Source organism: Paralichthys olivaceus, chromosome 2, assembly GCF_024713975.1.
Source record: "Paralichthys olivaceus isolate ysfri-2021 chromosome 2, ASM2471397v2, whole genome shotgun sequence".
In the NCBI taxonomy this organism is placed as follows: Eukaryota; Metazoa; Chordata; class Actinopteri; order Pleuronectiformes; family Paralichthyidae; genus Paralichthys; species Paralichthys olivaceus.
This window is the reverse complement of record NC_091094.1, coordinates 7352788-7369021: the sequence shown is the minus strand read 5'-3', so window position 1 is coordinate 7369021 and position 16234 is coordinate 7352788. Positions and strand designations below refer to the sequence as shown.

Sequence of the window (16234 nt, the reverse complement as noted above, 5' to 3'; positions counted from 1 at the left end):
GAGACGCATTTGGACGTAAACACTTGGATCCTGTGGTTGTTTTCAGAATGAACACACGAGCAAAGACCTTAACATGGCCTGTTTCCAAATCCTGAATATTTCAGTTTTGCAGGATCAGTGAAGGAGAAAATTCAGCAAACAAACAAACTCAGTTCAGAGTGTGACACAGAAAGACTCTGCTGACCTGGGTGTGTTTTCATCAAACTTTTGATTGACAACATCAGGCGACAACTCCACAACTGTTACGTGTCCGATTCAGATGTTGCTGAATCCTGATTGGTGCAGCGAACAATATGAAACCACCTTTCTCCAACAGAAACACGCCCACTTCAGACCAGAGAGAGGAGCAGAGGTGAAACAGCACAGATGAATAATCATCTAAATATGATTGTTATCAATAGCAATATAACAAAAGTTATATATGATATTAAACTTATCTTGATATCATTTTTGGCCTCATTATCATTAGTACTCTTTGCTCAAGTTATTTAGAAAATCAGTTTTCAGGGAGACAATCAACTACAGTTGACAGTTGGTTTATAAGTCAACCAACAGATCACACTAACCTTTATCATTAATTAACAGTTTAACTAATTAAACAGTTCCAGTTTGTTAAATATGGAGGATTCACTTCATTTTGTATCACTGTCAATTTCACATATTTGGAGGTTTTAGACAAAACAAGATGAGGACGTCATTGAATGTTGAGATTATGAAAGTGCGTCTGTGCTCGCAAAGAAGTAATTACTTCAATGTTAATGCTGCATTAAGCACAAAGGACCTGATCTACACACGTCTGATGATTCTTAGTGGATCTAAAGAGTCTGGAGCATAAGACTGAGCATAAAACTCAAAGTGAGGAAAAGTCGTCGAACAGAAACAGTTATATAAACCTGCTCTATATAAAAACTGCAGAGAACTATTATCAATTCTAGACCTTTAATATTTAAAAAAAGAGAAAAGAATAAAACACACAAGTCAGTTGAAGCTTCTCTGTCTCTAAGAAGTTAAGTTATGCTCAGATGATTTATTTAGTCATGCTCCGTTTCATTGCTTTGGGAATCTGAGATGCCTCTTTCCCTTTCTCACTCAGCATCCGTCCATCCATCTGGGACAAATCCAGCATCAGACCCGATATTAAAACTTCCAGATGACAGGAGCAGGTCAGAGTGCAACCAGTTCCCTGACTGAGGTCTGAGGAAGTGGGTGAAGGGTAGTAGATTATCATGGTGCACTATGGAGTGTCCACATACTAAATAAACTCCCTGATCTATTTTCTTCTCACGGCAGAAAAGTTCTTGGTTCAAATTGTGGTTTGGAAGTTGGCTCTCTGTGGAGTTTGCATGTTATTCCCGTGTTTGAGTTTTTTTTTTAAAGGTACTCTTGCCTCCTCCCTCTGGAAAGAGAAACAGATTGGAGTTGGCTTCATTGGAGACTTTAAATTGATCGTGAGTGCTTTGGATAAAAGCGTCAGCTAAATGATATGTAATGTAATGTCAACTTTCAGTGTTTGAAAATCACATATGATGTAATGTGGACACAGTGTGGTTTGTAATTTGTATTTAAATTCAACGCTCTGCTCGTTTCATGTCATCAAACAGGGACGTGCACACGACAGAGAAAACGCTAGAAAGCATCACATTGTCCTGAATGTCAGCATTTTATTAAACGAACATTTCTACACAAAACAAGCCTCGAGATGTTTCTAGACTTCACACACAAACTTCTTAGAAATGTCAAATCTGTTTGCTGAGTGAGGGAGAAATAAACATCTTCCAGATTGGCCATCTTGTATTCGCAACGCTTCCTTCCCTTGCTAATAAAGTTTTATATCCGGGTCACACAACAAAAGCCTGTGGCTCAGGTGTTTCCTCTGAGGCCTCGTCAGTGAAGGTGGCTCAGGAAACTGTCCCAGTGGCTCAGCTGGGGACACACATGTCTTCATTTAGAAACATCCTCCATGAACTTCCTCCCTCGTGTTGAATCCATTCTTCTTGTGTGTGACCGAAGGCACAGAGCATTTGCTTTTTCAAACTGTGAGATGCTTCAGCTTTGAATTCCAGCAGAGTCAGACTTTCTCTGTGTAAATCCTTAGAAGCTGCGTGTGCACAAGAAATGAAGCGTCCAGGTTTTCCTCCTGGTTTGAATGGGACGTGGTGTGGTCTGTCCCCGGAGGCTCCTCTCATTGGAGGAAATCGGATATGGGCAACGTAAGCGCTCGTCTTGAATGAGAAACTAGCAGAGGAACCCACACACACTGAGGCAGACTGACACAAGCCACTGACACACACACACACACACACACACACACTGAGTCTGTGGATGCAGACGAGCGCATTCTTTTTTGGAGTCAACACATTTTCGTCATCAGGAGCTGTTTTTATTTATTCCAGTGTTTTGCGTCATTACGAGCCGGGCGCGCATTCCTCAGCAGGATTTGCGCATCTCCAATCTCCAACTGCGGCTCGTGGTTGTTTTTTTGGTTTTTTCCTCCATGAGAGCGCTGTTTTAGATTTTCTACCCGGGAGGAAGCTTCCACACACCGGCCATGCTCGAGCTGCGACTGGCAGCGACGCGTTCCGTGTGAAATCCTCGTGTTTTCAACCAAGAGAGAAATAAAACATAATCCAATGGAGCAGCAGCAGCAGCTCTCCAAACCAGAGAGCAGAAACATGGACGCGTGTCTGAGGCGACTGAAGCAAGAAGTGGTATGTTTCCATTAAATCCACTTCTCTTATTGGATCAACACAAAGATGATGAACCACTTTATGAATGTCTGTTTTTATTAGTTCTGTAGATTTCTAATGGGTTAATTGGCTCGTGTCAGACACAGACACATAAAATATACATTTCCCTCTCAGATGTGACGTTTTCTTTGCATCTTCCTCGTGAATAGATTCTTCCATGTTCCTGACTGTACTACTACAGTCTTTACTTTCAGTTGGGGGGGTTACATGTGGATTTTTTTTAATCGTGTTAATCTATAGGCTTACAGCTTTGGACCAGAGGCATGTGTACATCAGTATCCCCCTCCTCCTCCTCACATCTGGGGCAGATGTTTTAAGCTTAATGAGCTCTTCCTCTGCTACACTGTTCTGTTTGAGTCTGGTTAGATTGCTTCCTGAAGTAGATCCACACATTTCTTGGGTTTGTTGTAGTTGATGTAAATCATGTGTTGCAGTAGATGTGAGTTCTTGGCTGCCACAGGCGGGAGAGGGAAACAGTCACTCAAGAGTTTCATCACATTATTCTGCCCTAAGTGAATTTGTCGGTCTCCCTCGTTTAATGTGCTCACATCTCCGTCTCCTCTGATAAACATTTGTTTGATGGTGGCAATTTTAGATTCCCATTCCTCACCCCATCCCCGTCTTTGAAATGTAAAAACTAAATCTGGAGGCTGCTGCTCCCTCGCACCCAAATCATTTGGCAGTGACACATTGTATAGAGACATTTTCAAAGGAGCCTTTGACTGGCACAGATTTCATTTGGAACCATCTTCAAAGCAGCCACAGATTTCTTTTTCCTCCCTCTTTCTATCCAGCCACCGGGCCACAGAAAAGCATTATCGCACGGCAGCGTGTTTTGCAACATAATCTGCTCTGTGACTTCTTGATTCACGGCTCCAAATTAGCCACACGTCTGTGAAGTGGCACTTGGGATTTCAGGGGAGCGGACGATGATGCCAGGAGGACGTGTTGGCGTTGTAGCTGCCAAATCACAGTTTGGTAACATAATAGAAAAAAGTGTCGTGCCACGTCGGGGATCGATCAGGAGGAGCGGTGAGCAGATGCCACGGTTTTAAACAGCCGAGGCCGTCTCCCCCTGCCCGGGACCATGTGGGATGCAATCTGTTGTTCAGAGAACGAAGGGCGTCTCAGCCAAGGTTGTCACTTTTCTTTCCACTGAGTCTCATCCAGTGCTCACTGGAGAGTGGTAAACCAGCTCCATCTGCAGCACAGACATCACAAACATGTAATAACCGACTGCAGCTGCGAGGATGAGTGGCTCTTCAGTATCACTTGAAACTACGATTCAAAGACTATGATGTAGTTTAAAAAGGACCCGAGCCAAATGCAAATTCTGGATCATTTATGTGATCAAACAAAACTTACACCACAGGACCTCAGGCGGCAGTTCATGTGTTTTAGAAGTTTCAGTACATTTTCCCACAGATAATTATTTTTCATTCAGTTCTGTACTGTATGAAAATCTGTTGTGTGATGCACCTCTGTTAATATCAAGTCTCCATCCATTTGTCAAACTTACACCGTGATGCTCTATGATGCAGCTCAAGTGCAGATTGATTTGACCGTCGTTACCACGCTGCAACTTTGACAAAGATTTACACGGACTTGATGCTCAAGCACATTTCTCAAGTAGCACGATTAACTGCCCAAGCTGACCAATCAGCGGTGAGGGTCAAGTCCGACCGTCATTTTTTACGATAATTGCCTTTGGGGGGACTTTACTAAAACTGTGTCTTGTATTGTGTTTGAGACATGAAAGTGTAGGAGACGTTGCTGAAAACCAAATGAGCCATCAGCCTGAGAAGAACAGGAGAGCTTTATGAAAGTGTGAATAGTGTGTAAGGGGTCTGAGTGGTGTGTGTGTGTGTGTGTGTGTGTGTGTGTGTGTGTGTGTGTGTGTGTGGGGGGGGGGGGGCGGTGTTAGGTCACGCTCGAACATTTGACCCTTGACCTGACAAGACCTCAGGGCTATTTCTCGTTTCTGCTGACCACATCTGACGCACCAGTGACACTGAAACACGTGAGCTTGTTTTTCTGCATCGTTTTTCATCATTCGTCAACTGAAGACAGTTTGTCCACAGGCTGCTCGCCTCCACATTTGTTCCTCTACCACAGAAATCCTGAGGTTTGTGTGGATAACAGCAAGAGTGAAATATTTCTAAGCTCATGCATGACTCATTATTCATACAGACGGACGGACAAAGTCTTTCCTGCCTGCTTCGTGTCGGAGGTACAAACACTGACTTGCCGTTGACTCACCTCCTCTAAATGCAGGCTTCACACCTGCTCAGCAGCGTCATCCCAGACACTGAAGCATAAATCAAAGCTTTTCATATCATCGCTGACGGAGGTGATTTTACAAGCATCTCACTCTTTTATCCCTCTCACACCTGAGGCAAGTTCGTCTGTCATCGTGGAATTCAACACCAAAGACGACACACCTGAGGTCAGGATATCTGAGAAAACCCCCCGATAAGTTAGAGTCAGTGCGTCAGTGTTGAATAATCTTTGGGGCATTTATGGCGTGAGATCAGAAAACTGTACACAACACAAAGCAGGGGTTTGACTTGAGGCTCGTTTGTTTTGTGCGTCCCTCACGGCTCCTGTTCTCCAACCTGCCCTTCCTTCCCCTCGGCTAAAATTGGCCTTAGTGGCAGCTGTGGGGTTTCAGCGTGGGTGATGGAACCACAAACCTCTTACAAAGCTTCTTTTTCATTGTGGCAACATAAGCTGTTGTATTGCGGTTCACACAATGGAAAATGAAATCACTGCCCAAGACGACACAAAGAGCAGATTTATTTCGGGATATATTGTTTCTAAAAACAACAGAGTAGTCCGTTGCCGTGACCACACATGTGGCCCCTGCTGGTCCGTCCTCTCCTCTGTTTCTCTCCACTGGAGGTAAAATATGAGATTTATTTCTTGAGTGCTGCTCTCATTGAGGCCAATATTTTGGCTTCTTAGGGTTCTTCAAATTACCTTCTCTTTTAACATCTTTGTTTTGTTTATGGGTAAAAGAATCTGGAAATGTTTTACATCCAATATTGGAAAAGTTAAGTGAGTGTTTGGCCAATTTCAGGTTGTGCAACAAGCTGTAAACAGAATATTTCCAAATGACTGTAGTTAGCGTGTTGTACAGATTCTGTTTGACTCAGTAAACACTTTAGTTCGGCGTTGTTTTTCTGACCACCTCGGATGTTCAAGATCAATTGTCACTCTCCTTTTAACTCTGCCAACGGTGGTTGATCACATGGTCTCATTCGGGGTCAGAAGTGAAACTGGAAACACATAAATGATATTCAGAGAGAACTGAAAAAGGCTGAACAAGCATTCTCTTCCAACAAGCAGAAGAGAACTGCAGATTTGGGTGATTTCAAACAACCTCTCATTTTATTCAATCTGGTGTTGTAAAACATTTTGAGGCTTTTTTACTTAAATAAATAAAATACAAAATGCTCTGTATTCCGAGCTGAACAGCTCAATAATAAACTCAATACATCACTTTCACACAGCATGAGTTTGCCAATATAATCCTTTATAGCTGAGACAGAAGCATTCACTCCCGATATATTAACTCATGCTGCACAGCCATCGCACACATTTTGTATCTGTGATTTTAAAACTCCATCTAATGTTTGACCGAGTAAATTAACGTCATACAAGATGCTACAACTGGAGAACTGGCCGAACACTTTGCCTACACACAAGGTGCTGACGTCAACTGTTGCGTTATCAACTATCTATGTGACAATTAGTGCTTCCAGTGAAGATTTACAGCAGGGAAGAACACAGACCGAGTCCCAGACTGTCTCCAAATATCGTCTGCCAAAGACGACGATATGGATCCTAATCATCCTGCGTCTCCCACAGCAGCATCAGTTACGTGATGCCGTAAATGAGCTTTAGCAGGAAACAAGCTATTAAACCACCTCCCATCTCTCAAAAGGTCATCAGGGAGTCTTTGGCTTGGCAGCAGGTCACTGAAACTAATCTATCACGCTTTCTCTGAGATCTGGTTCTAAAGGGTATAGTTCACGCGATGTTCCGTTCCCACTTCTTCGTCTTTAGGTGAATAGTTTGTGTTTTATTTGCCGTGTTTTTATATTTTCCAATATTCCAGTACGTCCATGTTGCAGATTCAGCTCATGTGAAAGACGTGGTATGGAAGGATCTAAAAAGTGAGGATGTGGCGGTTGGTGGTGTTTGGACTTTAAAGCAGAAAGAGTTTGTGTAGCGTTATAAATAGTTTTGCTTTTGGTGATATGACCTTTATGTGACCATCCAACCGAAGCCTTGTCAAACGTAGAATGTCTGGATTCAGTGAGGTGTCTTCAGATCCATTATACTGAATAGTTCAAAATGTATGACTGTCGTATATGAGACACAGTCAGTCAGAGTCTATTGAACAATAAGTGTAAATTATGTCTATTCTTATCGACCACTTTCCTTTGTTGACCATTATTCACACTTGTTCCGCTCTGAACGTGACCCTGAGGACACTGGGACCAAACAGCTTCACCACATAAGCTCTTTCATCAAAGAGGCATTCACTGCCGCGTGCACAGTAATTCATTTCTCTCAGTGACTGCTGCACAGCTTTATTAGCCTCTTGATCACGACCCCAGGGTTGTGCACAGCGGTGTCCAGCAGTCAAGTCACAGAGACGCTCTCTGTTTCCCCACGGACAGAGACCCCTATTTCTGTCCTTGACCCACACAGCCCACCATTCACTTTTAATAAGGGGTGGAGGTGGCGGGAGGGTGGAGTACACGTCGCTGCTGCTGCCGGCCAGCTCCCTCTAAACAGGAAGACCTTTCGGGCCTGATAACCTTGGCCTCAGTGTTTCTTCCGCCTCCAGCAACAGGCAAACAACAACAGTGAATAACCTGCATTTTGTCGCCAGAATAGAGCAGCGGCTTGTTTTTGATTTTCTTATTTTCCACCCAATAATCCAGTCAATGTGCGTGAGCGAGCACAACATGCACACACAAACACACAAACTGACTTCAGCTGAAGCGAGGCGAGTCTGGACGTGTGTGTGGACGTGTGAGAGCAGCGTGTTTGCACAGTGAATTTATTTTTCCCAGCGAAAGCGAGGGAGGTAATATCAACGCAGAGCGCTCGGTCTTACCAGACAGCAGAGGAGAGGCATTGATTTATTTATACTTTGTGGTATTTAATTCACCCACATGCATATTGAATGGGCTTTGGATGCATCGTTACAGAAGATGGATCTTGACACGAGGATATAAAATAAAGAATCAACAATCAACTCGTTGTTTTGCTTTTAATTAAAATGTCCAGAAGTTTTTTTAATAAGCCTCCATTCAGCATGAAGTCGACACCGTCAGCCATTGTTCTTCAACTTTGAAGCATTCAGCCCTTAATTGGCAATTATGTCTGGTTGGCTGGCGTCACCGCAGCCTTAAGAAGAAGAAGAAGAAGAAGCAAAAGGGGGAGAATCTGGACAGTCCCAGTTTGTCTCTCTTTCATTCATTTAACAGATTTTCATTTTGCTCGCTTTGTTAAAATCATCTTTTTATAGAAAGACACACTTGATGGATTAAATGGCCATAAAACATGAAGGCTTTGGTTCAAGAAGAAAAGATTTGCTTTAACTTCACAAGACTGGGTTAATGATGCCGATGTTTCTGGGCAGTGCAGCCTCTTCCCCCGCAGCCCCAATGTCATCCCAGTTGTCTTATTTAATTTGATTAGAGAGACGTTTCTTTTCATTCTGGTTAAGACCTCTAGGTGCACGTGTCACTTCAGCGTCCTATGAATCTTTGTCCTAATGAGGCTCTAAGCTGATTCACGCGATGTGGAAGTTACACATCTCAGGATGAACAGCGTCTGTGTCTAAGCTGCAAACTGCTGCATTATTTTAGTTTGAACACAGTGAGTGTGAGGCAGAGCGAGGGTTGAAAAGGTTGACGTATTTGGGCCACAAAGTTCAGCCTCGAAATGGCAGCGCCTGGAGTTAGTTGACATGGTAAAGGTGCAATAATGGGCTTCAGTTGACTACTGTTCATTTTTTCCCCCAGGGTGCAGTATGAATTATTAACAAAGTCTTAGAATAGAAATGCTAGTAAACAACTCAGTGTGTTTTAAATAACCCAGGGAGGCGCTGCCCTTTTTGCATGCGAGGGATAAATCAGGGCGTATTTTGGTTAGCATGTGCAAACAGGTGCGGGCTCGCAGGCTGCATGAAAAGGGTCTGTTTAAGGGATATTATTTCAAAAACAAATAAAATACTTAAATGGTGCAGATTTCAGCGGCGGCTCAGAGTGCGGTAAATCCCTCAGATGATCCCGGCACAAAGTTTCACAGAAGCCGCGCGTCTGTGTGCGAGGACGTCATCTCGGCTTCAGACTTGTTGACCTTTGATGTGCAGGAAAGAAAACCATAATTATGCACTTTTTCCCCAGCCTCTCCCAGGGCGCAGACAATTACAGCTAATGAAGTCAGCCATATTTGGAAGGCACAGCGACAAGAGACAACCTGATTGTGCTAATTACACGTACCTTCTCTGGCTAATTTAGCGAGCCACCGGGAAGCTCTTTTGTTCCGAGCATGTGCACTGATAGGTTTATTATCTAATCTCAGAGGCTATTGACGCCCCCGTGCACCCACTCAGCTTTATGTTACTGATGAGCCAAGTGTTTTAACCCTGAGGTTGACTGTTGATGGTGCAGGGTATTGGAAAAGTGTCGGGGTTCTGCACAGGCCATGTTAAATAGCCTGTGAGTCTAAAAAAAATATGGAACAGAAAATTAACCGTGAACCATTTAAACGACGAATTAAGCAATTGATCAAGGCAAAGAGTCAAACGTTCTCCGACACCAGCCTCTTTGATTTAAAGTTTTCTGCCTTTCTGTTTCTTATCATTTACCTCCACAAGCGAGGTCATGATTTCAGCCCAGTGTGTGTGTTGTTTGGTTTGATGGCAGGATGTGGTTTGGAAAGAAAGAACCTATTTATTTTTCATGCTGATCTGGATTGGGGTGCAGAATTGTTTTCACTTTCATTGATTTCTTAGAGAATAATTCATGGATCTTGATGAAAAAATAAATCAGGCATGTTTATGGGACTGATATTTATGAGTATGTGCAATTTGGTGCAGATCCAGATATATAATTTATTATGAATTTAAATGTTATTTCATTAGAGGACTGGGGCCTAAACTTAGTGAAGGTATATGTGCTCTACTGAGCCCATTCCAGTTTGAATATATTATTACAATTGTAATTAAATAGATAATATAGCCTCCTATATAAATCAATAAAGATCTAAAACTCTTAGACACAGAAAAATAGTATCATAAAAGTCATTGATTTGTTTTGGACTGAAACTAAAACTGTGCGAAGATTGTGAAGACTTTTCAGCTGAGCCTTTTTTTTGTTTTTTTTTATGTAGTTCAAGGATTTCATCTTCCATTACATTTGTCTATTTTCCCAGTAAACACTTGTTCTCTAACAAGCCTACCTTCTCTCACGGTGCTTATGGGAGTCTTTGTTTACGATGCTACACTGCCAGTTGTCAGACGGAGCTACGTTTCCCACCCGGGGGGCATCACAATCACTGCTCCCCCAAGATTACGTATCACAGCCTGGTGTTACACCTATCTCTCTACCCCCTCATGTGTTCTTATGGTGTCATCCATAATTGAATCCATCAACAGTTTTCTCTCCGACATCTAAACATATGGCGAGGGATCCCCCCCCCCACACACACACACACCTCCTCCCTTAATCGTCCCTGCTCATCCGGCTGACTCTCACCAGCCCTCTCACTATCTCCCCTCTCATTGTTCAGTCCCGTTCCGCCTGAGTAAACGACGCCCCCCCCTCCCCTTCCACCTTCCCGCCGCCATTTGAGGATTATGGTCTAGACGGACCATGCTGATTGGCTGTCACACTCAGCGGTGTCCCCCGATTGGAGAGAGATACATATAGGGGCAGGCTGACTGATCTGTTTGAAAGGTGAGAGATGGTGACAGGCCGGTAGAGGTGCACACTTACAACAGAGAGACACACAGGGACATCTATACCACAGAAGGTAAGCTGTAGTGGTTTTATTTCTGATGTGCTTTCGTCTTTCTATTTGTTTATGAAAAGTAAAAAAGGGGGTTGACTCTCGTCATGTTTATTCTTTAATCATTTGCTACCTTAACCAATGTGCATGTTCTTGTATCAAGAGCACAGAGTCAAAGTCTGGGTCACGGTGTGCAATGATTCAGGCCTGCGAGTTGTAGGTCAGGATGTTGCCTCTGGGTTTTCTGTCTGCCTTCAGCGGAGGACGGTTAGTCAGGTCACATGACGCGGGCTCTTAAACAGATGAGAGCGGAAAGAGAGGAGGTGGAGGAGGAGGAAGATGAAAGAGTGTGTGATTAATGCTGCACAGAAGAAAGTAGGAGTGATGACAAAGCTCGGAGGAGAAAGCGAACTTGATAGAATTCAAGTCGAAGGATAGAAAAAAAACTTGAAAGAGAAAGATTCGAAGAGTGAGGAGAGAAGAAGTGGCACAATCGTCTGTTTTACAGCTGTCACGAGTTGGATCCTGTCTCATGCGTAGACCATATGGGACCCTGGCCTGTCATCCAAAACTAGGTCACATGACCCATAATTAAACAAAGTGCAGCATGAAAAACACGAGAGAGGACGACAGAGAAAGAGAAAGACAAAAAGTATTGATGTCATTTACTGTGATTTATATTCATTAACACATTTTTAATGCTTCTGATAGTGTCAGTTGACGGTGGGAAATTAGAATATGTGAATATCTGGTGCCAAGATAAATGATGAACAAGAGTGGGGATAAATCTTTGATGGATGAGATGGCCATACATCAAATGATTTAAGTGATGAGCTCTGCAAGGTCCTTTGTCGTTAAGCTCAACTACACATTTGCTGATTTCTATCCCTCATCTCATCGTTGTTCTCTCTGTCTCCCCGCAGCTGTCCATGAAAGAAGCCGGAGATGGCCTCCACGCTCAGATGAATTCCATGATGGGAGCCCTCCAGGAACTCAAGCTCCTCCAAGTTCAGACAGCTCTCGACAACCTCGACATCTCAGGTCGGCCCATTAACCGAGGGTTGCCACATCCTGCTCCATCAGCTGCTCCTTACCCATCGGCTGCAGAAACTCCAGCTTCAGAAAAGGATAACCGGTCCTGCTTCAGCCAGAGACTGCCAGAGGAGCCCAGCCCAAGTCCTATGTCAAGTCCAAGGATGTCTTTGGAGAGCCGAAACACCTTCATCAGGGAGGGCCCAAGCAGAAGCAGCATGGGAACCTCGTCTTCCTCAGCGTCCAGTCTGCAGAGTGAGGGTGAGAGAAACTCAATAACAGCAAGAAATGAGAATGACCTTGAGTCAATACCCAAACGTTGGTCAGGATACATGGCCCCCCAAGTGGACTTCTATGGACCAATGGTGGGAAACCCCCCACCAGAGCCCTGCCCTCACCCACAGGCTCAGGTTCAGGCTCATGCTCAGGCAGTGGATCTGCCTGGCATCCTGTACAGCCTCTCCAGGGAGGGCCCTTCGCTAGACAGCGACTACTCCCAGGACAGTACAGATGACCCCAGCGACTGGACCTCCTCTCTCATGAGCCGTAGCCGCAACCGTCAACCCTTAGTGCTGGGCGACAACGTCTTCGCCGACCTGGTGGGTAACTGGCTGGACCTGCCCGAGGTGGAGAGGGAGGAGGTGGAAGAAGAGGAGAGGAGGAGAGAGGAGAGGACAGCAGATGGTGGAGCAGACAGACCGGACACCCCAGCTCACCCTCTCCGCCTCAGCCGCTCACAGGAGATCTGCAGGAAGTTCTCGCTCACCACGAACATCTTCAAGAAGTTCCTGCGCAGCGTTCGGCCAGACAGGGACAAGCTGCTCAAGGAGAGGCCTGGCTGGATGGCCCCCGAGCTGCCAGAGGGCGACCTCTTCAAAAGACCCAAAAAAGTGGTTCCTAAGAATTCAAAAGGCAGCTTCTACCTGCCGTTCTGGGCAAACGGACAGCAGAGCAAAGGCAGGCCTTGTCCACATTCAGCAGAAGCAGAGAGGAACCACCAACATCACTTCCCCCACTTTTGCCAGCAGCCATTTGCAGGGATTTATTTAGACAGGAGACAGCCAGAGACTGGTCTGGACAAAATGCAGCCCTTGTTTGACTACAACACAGCTGTGTGGGTCTGAGAGTCTCAGGCCAACGCAGCGCCAATAAGGCCAGACTGAGTGAGTGACAGGTGCTGCGGAAATTTGGCTGAGCTGGAGCGGAATGAATGAATGACTGAATGGACAACTGTGAATCTTGGATACAGTTATCTTCCAAAATTGAACCGATGGACTTCACACCCGCAACATGACTGTGCTGCGACTGAGAGATTATCAGGGCAACACTTTGTCTGACAATCCTTAAAACCTCAACCTCGTATGCTGTGTATGTCTGAGCGAGTGAGTGTGAGCTGGAGAGCGACTGAAACAGAGAGAAAGTCTTTGATGCAAGTTTTGTATTATTCAATGTTTTTCATTTTGTGTGTATGCATGTCTGACTGGTTCTCTGTCTTAAAAAAACGGTACGTAGAGGAGGACGTGTTTCTCAGAATGTCGCCCTCATTATGGTTCTTTATAAAAGACGTCCACAGACTTTCACTTCTATGCGACAGGACACACGCCCATATCTCACTTCTTTGCATCTATGAATAGAAACACCAACTGTTGGATTGCATGGTTACTGTTTTTATAGTTGATGCTACAAACAGCTGTTACCGAACGCACTGCCACAAAACACCCCCCCTTTTGTTTCCAGGCTACGATGCTCTGGAAACTCAGGTTAAACTCAGCCCCTCGGTCTCGTTCACTTTGCTCAGGGATTAAATGCAACGCAGGAGGAAGCTCTGGGACACCGCCACATTTAAATGGGGTTTATCTAATTTTACACAGTAAGACAAAACAGCAACACAGTGCATGCCTCGTCCAGAGATTGCACATTCAACTCTGAGAGTTGTCCCTAGTGATCAGCAGAGTTTTTAGAAACACTTTCTTTATTCTCGCCGCCGTGTAGACGCAGCACATTTTGAGCAAACTGTCAGACCGCTTGGTTTGTTATGCAGAGAGAGGAGGGGTGAAGATGGCACAGCCAACCACGAGAACCGACTGACCGCCATCTGGTACCAGGACGTTATGTAAAGCTTGTTCCACCAAACGCAGGAAGAAGATGCTAAACAGCTACAGTTAATCCCGAAGCTCTGCAGATGAACCGAACTACAGTGATTGTGTTACATACTGTATAAACTAAGGTGATGAGACGGTTGAGAGTGGAGGTTAAGATCCACTGTCTCTTCATGAGTAAATGTACAGAACATTGTACATACTTGCCATCAAGCAACCGGCAGCAATAACAGAGACATTTCTGTAATATCTGATCGCATGGTTTTCATTATTCTCCACAGATAAATGTGTGTTGCAGTTACATTACAGTTCTAACATAACATGTGAACAAAGCCACCACACTTGTACTTAAACCACAGACTGATGAGTTGATCTTTAATCTACAATTTCTATTCTGTTGTATCATAATAATCTGTTTCAGTGTTCTTTTCACGTCGAGCGGTTTCAGAACAGTTAAAAACAAACTTCCTCCACGAGTTCATATAAAAAAAATCAGGATTCCCTCAGGATTACAGATGACACTGCTTTTTTATTGAGGATCACTGTTACGCAAGGACAATCTGATACATCATCATGTTGTAATTTACAAAAGAAAAACAGTCAAGTTCACTCAAGTTTGAAATGTGATGCTGGACCAATCAACTTAGTCTGCAGGGATTAGGCTTTGGGTCTTTCGAGTGTCTTGGTCAGTCCATCCATATGGTGTCGTCTAAGTATTCAGGTCAATACATACCGCATATTCAGAGGGTCCAACACACACACACACACACGCACACTTTCTGCTGGGACAGTTGTGCTATGAGACACAGTCTGAGAAAACATATTACACAGTATGTGTATGTAAACAATACATTTATTTCCTCCTATTTACATTTGTCTAAGTGTGTTTAAAGCACTGTTGTTGATATTTTTTCATCAGGGTTCTGCGAACCTTCAGTAGTGATTCTGTGTCGTGTGCACTGTAAAACTGACTCTTTGTTAATTAAATGTGTTTTCAGAAAGAAATGTCACTGTATGTCTTGTGTTAATGTTTCTTTATATGTGAAACAACATGGAAGTTGAAGCTGAAACTTCCCATCAAGCATCTGGCAAATTGAATCCAGATTTATGAAACAGGCTGGGCAACATGGTTGAAATCAGTTTCTCGATATTAATTAGAATGGCACTCGGAGAATATAACTCCGCCAAGGCTCAACAGTCCCCTTTAATTCTGCATGCCTTATAATGCATCTTAGAGAGAGTGATAGAGAGAAATCCCTCGATACCCTGGATAACCCGTTGCCTGCATCTGCTCCAAAAATTGAACAGATTCTTTCTTGGCCAGTGTCCCACCCTTCCACCAAGTTTCATGGAAATCCGTTCAGTAGTTTATGTAATGTTAGTTTGTGTAATCCTGCAGAATCCAGAAAAACAAAGAGTCCGACCAACAAACAAAACCAGACAGCGGCGAAAACAACATCTCTTTGGCAGAGGTAAAAAAAAAGAAACATTCTTGAAATCTATACAGATCTTAACATAGCAAACTCAGATGTCAAGTTAATGTCCAGTGCACAAACCAAATGAATACATGAAAGAAAAATCTTTAAAAAGGCAAATGAAGTTTCTTGAACCCTTTTTGTCATTTAGTATAAAAACTAAACAATTTCCAGACAGAAAGGAAAAATAAGAGATGCTGGCATCGAGCTTTTGCTTTCAGCTCAGAGCTCTTAGTGTGATTTGTCTCTATTCTGCATCCTCACAACAGCAAAGTGCTGCTGCATGACTGACGGGTTCACTGAGGGCAAAGCTGGCGACTCACTCCCTGCGTGTGCATAAACTGTGCTCTGAATTGATTCTAAATCTGGAGCACAGCCTCCATCAGAGTCTTCAATAAATAAACAAAAGCCTGAACTCTGCAGTTCAACAGAACTGCTTCATGATGCTCAAACCCTGAGATGCTTGTTCAGAGAAACACATCAGACGAGTCAGTTCATCTTTCTGTCCCCGAGCACTTTTTTCCCCAGTAAAGCAAGTAATACCTACACTGCTCTGTGGAGACACATTATTATAAAATCATATTGTGGCTCCTAATAGAGTTTCAACTATTAGTTGGATAAAACAAGACATTTAAAGATCTTGATCATTGGGTGAAGCGCAAGACTATTCTCTGATTTAGCCCGTAAGTTGTATCCTGACTTTACTGTTGGCGTGGAAAATTATTTAAGGTTTAATCAGTTAATGAAACAGATTGATTAATTAACTTAAAGATGCTTTTTAAATGAAGTCTTCCCTGTTGTGGTTCATAAGGTTTGACGAAAGAGATGTTGGTGTAACATGACTATA

General features: G+C 43.7%; 1 protein-coding gene across 1 annotated transcript; it reads left to right on the top strand.

Annotated features, from left to right (window-relative positions):
• The first annotated feature begins 1922 nt into the window (after positions 1-1922).
• On the top strand, positions 1923-14917 carry inka2 (inka box actin regulator 2). Its single transcript, XM_020096484.2, has 2 exons — positions 1923-2708; positions 11705-14917. Exons 1-2 carry the CDS (start codon positions 2631-2633, stop codon positions 12935-12937), a joined length of 1311 nt encoding a protein of 436 aa, XP_019952043.2. The 5' UTR covers positions 1923-2630; the 3' UTR covers positions 12938-14917.
• Positions 14918-16234: the final 1317 nt, after the last annotated feature.